At 42.2% G+C, this 7,458-nt stretch overlaps 1 protein-coding gene across 1 annotated transcript; it reads left to right on the forward strand.

Annotated features, from left to right (window-relative positions):
- The first annotated feature begins 512 nt into the window (after positions 1–512).
- On the forward strand, positions 513–4,983 carry CDKN1B (cyclin-dependent kinase inhibitor 1B (p27, Kip1)). Its single transcript, XM_010194694.1, has 2 exons — positions 513–900; positions 4,916–4,983. The coding sequence occupies exons 1-2, from the start codon at positions 513–515 to the stop codon at positions 4,981–4,983; spliced, it is 456 nt and encodes a 151-aa protein (XP_010192996.1).
- The last annotated feature ends 2,475 nt before the right edge of the window (positions 4,984–7,458 follow it).

The following is a 7,458-nucleotide window of genomic DNA, read 5'->3' on the forward strand; positions in this document are numbered from 1 at the left end:
AATTAAGCATGTCTTCTGTACTTCAGTGATTGCTATCAGCCTTCATAGTCCTTGAAGTCTTCTTTTTCAGGTCCTTACCCTTGTTTAAGGTGATCCTCGTGGCTGTTTTCCCCAAGTACCTCTTCTGTGCTTTCTGTCTTTAGCTGCACTGCCTCAAGGGACATTGTCTACTTCCTCGTGCGTCCCTGTCCCGTTAGGGCAAGCCCTCACTCAGTGTGTGCTGAAATAAAGGTGCACAAAAGAGGCTTTTCACCCTTGCCCATCTCTCTATGAACACATCCTGTAGATGGGACTTCTCATGCTGGACTGGAGATTGGGATAAATTTCTGTCAAAATAAGCCAAGATTTCCTGTAGTAGGATCAAAAGGATCTAAGTTTAATGCCACACTCCCCTTAAAGAGTATGCAGTGCCCACTAAACTGAGCATGCCGAGGGTGGCTGATGGTCTTTCTGTCCTTTGCAGGGAGTCGCTGCTGTATACGCTCGCTGGAGAGCAGCACCGGGGAGAAAAGATGGAGTGGAGGTTGGGCAAGACGACCCACGCTCGGAGGAACCTCTTTGGCCCCGTAGACCACGAGCAGCTGTGGCAGGACTTCCAACACATGCTGCGCAACAGCGTTGAGGGGGCTCAGCAGAAATGGAACTTCGATTTCCTCCAGAACACACCAGTGGAGGGGCTCCTGCAGTGGGAAGAGCTTGAGGGCCATGAGGTGCCCGCCTTCTACCACGGCTGCATGGTGGGAGATGCTCGGAGGCCTCTGCAGCACTTGAACTGGCCCCTGGGCAGGGAGGACAAGAGTCACCACTTTGCCTGGGTAGCACTGACTGAGAAACCCAGAACTCCCAAAACAGGGGGCAAGAGGATCTCGGAAGGGAAGAAAAGACAAACATCTCTGACAGGTGTGTGACACCATGGTGTGGCTCAGACGATCAAACCTGGTCCCAGGAGCTACTTAGAAATTATCTGGGCCCATAACCCAGTCTTGCTTTAAGAGAGTGCAACCCTTCAAAAAAGCATCTGCAAGAGGAGGACGGCACACTCTAAATTGATGGACATGAGGCTTGTGTTTTTCAGAGGTGCTGTGCCACAATCCCCCTGCTGGCCCTGGGGATCTGTTTAGGACTTATCACAGAGCCATAGGATAATGACTGCTTCTTGCAGGAGAATAGTTGGGATGGATAGATCTTAAACAAGACAGGCTAAGTAAAATAGTGAGGTGATTTATCAAGCAGGAGCCCAGCAGGGAAACAGGGTTTCCCATTGGATGGGGGTTTTTAGTTTTCTCCTTGCTTGTAGGTTTGGCTGTGTGCACCCTTTCCCAAGTGCACTGAGAAGCACTGTTCAGCCAGCAAAGCCTTAGGAAGAAGACCAGAAAACAGAAAAAGCAGCCAGGTCTCCTGCTAACTTCAGCTTGAATATTATACTCAAGTGAAGGCATCCAGGAATTTTAAGGGCAAATCGATCTTAAACTTGGCCAGATGGCAGAAGGGGCTAGGTTTTCAAATGCCTCTCACAGGGACTTGCTGCCAGGAGTGGGTTTTGGCACCCATGAAAGAGCTTTAGATTTTTGAAAGTCTTCAGCATCCTGAGTGCTAAGTTCTTCTGAACATCTGGCCCCTCATTTTCTCTTCTCAGCGGAGTTTGAGCTTGTTTGAGAAGTTTAAACTTGTATATTGTATTTTCCTTGTGCATATTGGAGTTTTGGTTTATCAAAGACTTAGGTTTTCAAGATCTAGACCAAGGGTTTTCTTTTGGGAATTTGATGTGAGACACCAGCTTGGAATTGCCTAGAAGATAATTGAAGCTAAGGTTTCAGGAAACACTTTCTGAACAGTACAGTGATGTTGACCTTGGTTAAGTCAGACAATAGACTAATTTGCTATTTGAGGGTATGAAACTTAATTGCTAGCGAGAAGTTCAGGAAGAGGTTGGAGATTAATGGAGAGTTGAACATTGCACACTGGAGTACAGAACAATGATATTTAATGAGTGCTCTTTTCTCCTCCAAAGCACTTTACAGCCATTAACTAATTAACAGTATAATTTACAGGTAGGAGTACAGAAGCATAATTCAGAGCACAATGTTGTGATGGTTTGAGGGAACTTCTGTTCAATTGTAAATCTCTCACTAGGTGTGTGGGAGTAAATTATGCAGATATTTCCAGGGGATATTTTTTCTTCCGTTTTGTTTTCCCCAGGCAAGAAACATTTCATCAGGGGATGTGGAAACCAAAATACCACGCTCCACATTTTAACACTTTCCCACGTGTGTTTTCATAAGAGAAAACACTTTAGTCTAACAACCAGTACCCTTCTCCCCAGGGAATCTGAGTGTGCGAGATGGGCTAGGAAAATTTGTTTGCAGTCTTTTGGTGAGGCTTAGAGATCAGGCCCTCTCTCAATCCTCTACACACATCCTTACTGCCAGCTGAAGAGTGTATTAGAAATTTCCCTCTAGCTGCAAGAACCTTGTCCCTCTGGGCACGACTGAAATAATTCAGGCAAAACTGAGCTAGGGAAAGTCCTACCTACTGATGCAGTCTGACCCCACACTTCCACCCCTTCGCTCATCTTCTGCCAGCCTGTAATGAAAGGTTGGTTTAGGACTGGGGTCTGAGGTTGGATTTATACCCAGTTATCAGCATTCTGTTTTGGTCAACAAGAGCACTGCAGTGCTTTATATTAAGATCCAACAATGTGCATTTAATTTAAACCTTCAAAGACAGCTGTGGCACATTAAATAAATATCAATATATCAATAACCAGCCATGGGGTTTTGTGGACATTGGCGCCTCCAGAGTGGAAGCAGCAGAGGTTTTCCTGCTGTATTTGACTCCTCAGACATGCAGGGAGCTAAGCAGTATGAAAGCAGATTTTTTTTCCTTCTTTCTCTCAACCTGTTAATGTATACATATTCTATCTCCATTCTCTCTTTTCTTGTTTTGACCCCAATGTGATTCTGCTCTATTTTTTAGGAGAACGTCAAAGTAAAAAAGCAGCTCATACATAGGCTATAAGTCTTTTTCACTTTTTCCTTTTTAATCTTTTTTCCTTTTTTTTGCCCCCCACTAACCAAGGTTGGTGAACCATGCCAGCTCTTCACTCCTCTTCCAAACCTTTTGGCTTGCCTGAGTCTGATACACTCAGACCTTGGCTTTCCTTGGAGACATTCATAAATCCTTGCCTCCTGTGCTAAAGGTCAGATTGAAAATTGGTAAAAGTCCTGTGGTTTTGCTAGCTTGTCTTATTTCTGAAGGAGATAGTTCTTGCAAGATCAATGGGAGAACATGAGGAGTAAAGGAAAGCAGGTATTTAGGCAGGTATAGTTAAAGAACAAAAATCTTTCCCTTCTAGGTCCCTGTGGCCAAGCTTCCCTACTGACAAGCAGCAGGCAGCATCCTCCTCAGTACCTTACCTAATGCTAGTGCAAGTGCTCTTTAGAGTCCCCCAGGCAAACCAGCCAATTTCCAGGGATCCTGTTTAGCATCTTAGATGGAGGCTTTTAAGTGCTTCCAGCAGTTTTGAAACTAGGCTCCATTATGTGGGTGTCTGAGCAGCTGGGTTCTTGCTAAAATTCTTCACGGGCAGAAATGGGAGTACTGGCTACTGAAGTCTTTTTTGAATTTCATCTACTAAGCATAGTTCCTAGTGCATCTCTTCTCCCAAAATAAAACAAGAGAGAGCTGCATAGAATTTTTTTAAATGGAAGAAATAAGTAGTAAGGATTACATTTGAGAATGTAAGCTTTTTTTTTTACTGCTGTTCCTTTGCTGCTCCACTGAGACTGCAGCAGGTTATAGTAATAGAGGGATTTGCTTTTGTGCTGAGTTAGCAGTGCATGCTTCTGTCTGGGAGAATATGCTCCCCTTGGGATCACATCCTGCTCCAGAAATTTAACTTAGGGGTAGGTCAGGTATCGCTGTGCTCCATGCAGACGTACCCGTAAGGAAGTTGTCTGCAGGAATCTCCTTGCACAAACTTGGCTGTGAAAGCCTATAGAATTCCAGTCATCCCACCAGTGCTGTTCTGCGTTGAAATTAATGCAAGACTTTACACTGCTACGACTCGATAGGTGTTGCAAATTTAATTTGACTATACAGAAGGGCTTAGGTTTAAATATCATGGAGCTCACATCCTCAGCTGAAATTGGAGTGAATTCGTTGCTATGAATACAGACAATTTACACCAGGTAAATCCCATGTACTCTACATAAAAATAAGCATCTAGCTTCCATTTCAGCTGATTCTGCCTTATTTACCTGAAACAAAGTGTGTATTTTTAGTGCAAGGCAGGAAGTCAGAGAAGGAACTCATAGGGAAACTCCTGTGTTGCAGTCGCAGTTCTGTAGTTAAGGTTGATACAGATTTTTGACCTGATACGTGAAACAAAGATTCAATCACGTGTACATAGGAAGATGTAATGGATATTCTCCTCATGAGCCACAGTGCTTAGTCTCTGAGCAAAGAATCGGTTATAATTCAGTGATAGTGCAAGGTTTTCTGCAGTCCTCCTTGAATCTGCAGTTTGATCTAATAAGCAGAAATAAAGTGCCCCATGTATATATTTCTGATGTTACTTTGAGGAGTGTTTTTTATTATTTTTAAGGAGGAAAAAAACCCCAAAACTATTTCTGCCTGGAAAGCACTGCAGCCGTGGATCTGAAAGTTGGAGTGAAATGTCACATTGCTCAGCTTGCATAAGAGGGTCCAAAGTCTTTTCATCTAAACTCAATAAAAGCCAGCACATTTCCTTTGTTTTGTTTGGTATTACACAGCTTTATGCGGAACATGCTAAAGGTATTAGTTTTGTTCCTTCACAAGCCGTAGAGAAGTCTGAAGGAGATTTGAGAGATTCCTCGAAAAGCAGCCGTTGTCAGTGTCGTAGCCCTAATTCTGTTCATGTGGTGTTCTCCAGATTACTACTCAGCAAAGAAGCGAGTCAAAACGAATATGCAAGCTGCTGCAAAGAAGTCAACTTCTTGAAAACAGGGAGAGGATTGCTCTACACCGGAGAGGCTGGAAACATCTGCCAACTTCCTCAACCTTTAAAAATGGGATGTGCAGGCTGCGAACATTTAGAGACATCCCACAGAGATGTGTTCCTGACAGCAGCAGTGAAAATGGAAAACGCTCTCATTGGGATGGGGTCAGGCCAAATCAACTGGAATCGCTTTGGTGAGAAATTGCTGGCCATAAAAGCCAACTGGTAAGCAAGTTTGGACACTACAGAAATTGGCTAAGGTTAGCAGTTTAATGTGCATTAAAAATCACTGTACATGAGAAAAGGTTAAACAGGTAAAACTGTATTCATGTAATAATGTGCTTGGACAAGTCACTGTGCGGTTGAGGTGTTTGGTATTCTCACATCTTTACATACTCTCTTTTTTGGTTTTATCAGGGATGGCTTACTAAGTTTCACCGTCTCAGCTTTACAGGTCTGACACACTGAAAAAAAATTCCCAGCCCTTTCTGTATTTTTTTTTTCAGGCACAGGATCTTGTGCTTGCAGGTGTTCAGGGCATGCACAACAGTGCTTGAGTGCTGAGCATATATATTTTTGGGATGTAAATGGAGAAAGCTGAAATTATTTGGGAAAGTTTCCATTTATATCAGCAGGCATTTTAGCCCTGTATGTCTGCCTCACACACAAGAATTAGGGACTTAAACTTAAATGTAGCATGGGTAGATATTTGCAGAAATATTCTTGTGTCTTTCAAGTCATTCCTGTTCCCAGCTGAGCCAAATCCAGCCTTTATTTTGGGTTGTGCTGTTCTATTTAGGTCTATGAATTTGAATGGTGAAAATTAAGATTAAAATTACTGTGCATTTGTCGACGGTGTTTTAAAATGCCTGCTGCTTGTAAGAACATAGTAAGAATGAGGGAATTGCCATTTTGTGCTTTTTATTCATGCTACTAATCGTTCTATAGGAAGAGAAAGGGCATTAATAACACCGAAACGTTACACTTGCAACAGTCTTGGTGTTGCATGGACTGCTTTTCTGTGGCATTTGTTAACATACACGTTTCCATCACCTACTTTTTATTTCCCTTTTTTATTCCCCTGACTAGTTGGGATAACTGAGGTTTTATAACACATAATAATCAGTGGGTAACCCAGAAAAAGAAACTTACAAAATATATGCTCTAAATTTTACTGCTGCATGTGGCCTTAAAATGCATGCAGTGTTTAATGAACTCATTTGGAAACAGCTCTGCAAATGTCAGGTTTTTAGAATGACATGAGATAATGGACTGCTGCTTTTTGTCTCAAATCTAAACAACCTAAAGTTATCTTGGGTAATAAAAATTAACATGAACACGTGTGTGTGTCAGGTGTATGGATGAGAACTGGTGTAAGCAATTCATACATCCTGCATCATCCTGCAACATCAAGAGGGTTTAGTGTGTTTTTTCTCTATTTCCTATTAAGAGCTACAAATGTTTAGACATAAATAATAGTTGGTTTTCCCCCTAAGTGGCACAAGACAGTGATTTCAGTCCATTTCTGTATGCTGAGATAAAGATATTTAGCAAATTCCAGGCTCAGAGCCTGTTTCCAGTTATATACAAGAGTCATGAAATGCGTTTTTTCTCTCTTGAAATTTTGATTCACTTAGGACCAAACCTTGCTTCAGCTGATGGCAAAGGGAGTTATACCCATGTGAAGCAGGATGAGGGCCAACCTGGCAACTGCTGCTTGCAGAGCCTTTGAGTGGCCCAAGCCGATCTGTTACAAGTTTTACAACCTGCTGAAATGTAGCCTAAAGGTGTGGGGCTGGGCTTTTTGTATGGTAGGTTTTAATTTTAAACTTCACTTGCGATTAGAACAGTCTGATCTATTTTTTTAAAGCGTGGTGATTTTCTCTAATTAAGAAAAACTGCACAACTGTCTCTCCATGTGTTTGTGATCTTAAAGCAGACCAACGACACTGTGCACCTTTTTGGTTTGTAGTAAGGTTATTTGCAGAATTACTATCACCAGGGTGGCACGAGCTGTGCATAAAAGTCCTAAAGTCTGCCATGCATGAGGTTATCATGAAGTAGCTGAGTTTTTTCCTTTTGAGGGGGAAAGGGATGCTTCTCTTCATTAGGAGAAATAATGACTGTTGATGTATTGCTGTCCCAAAGAAACAGGAAGGGATCTCTTTTTTATTTTCATATGAGTCCCCAGACAGCTCAGTGCTTAAGCATACACTTAAAAGGAGGTATCTGCCTTAAAAGCTTTATATTCAGGACAGTATAACATCATAGGAATTCATAAAACAATTGTTTAAATTATCAATAACACAGATTTTGAATGCCAGAGCAGTTATTGGCCTTGGAGTGAAATTTCAATATATTCGGAGTGAAAGGTGGAGACCGTAGTTAAACATTTGGCCTGTCCATGTTTATAGCGTCTTAATTAGCTGTGATTGTGACTGGGAGGTCAATGCTAGGGTAGAAAATAGTTTCCTGCT

This window comes from Mesitornis unicolor, unplaced genomic scaffold (assembly GCF_000695765.1).
Source record: "Mesitornis unicolor isolate BGI_N332 unplaced genomic scaffold, ASM69576v1 scaffold5021, whole genome shotgun sequence".
Lineage (NCBI taxonomy): Eukaryota > Metazoa > Chordata > Aves > Mesitornithiformes > Mesitornithidae > Mesitornis > Mesitornis unicolor.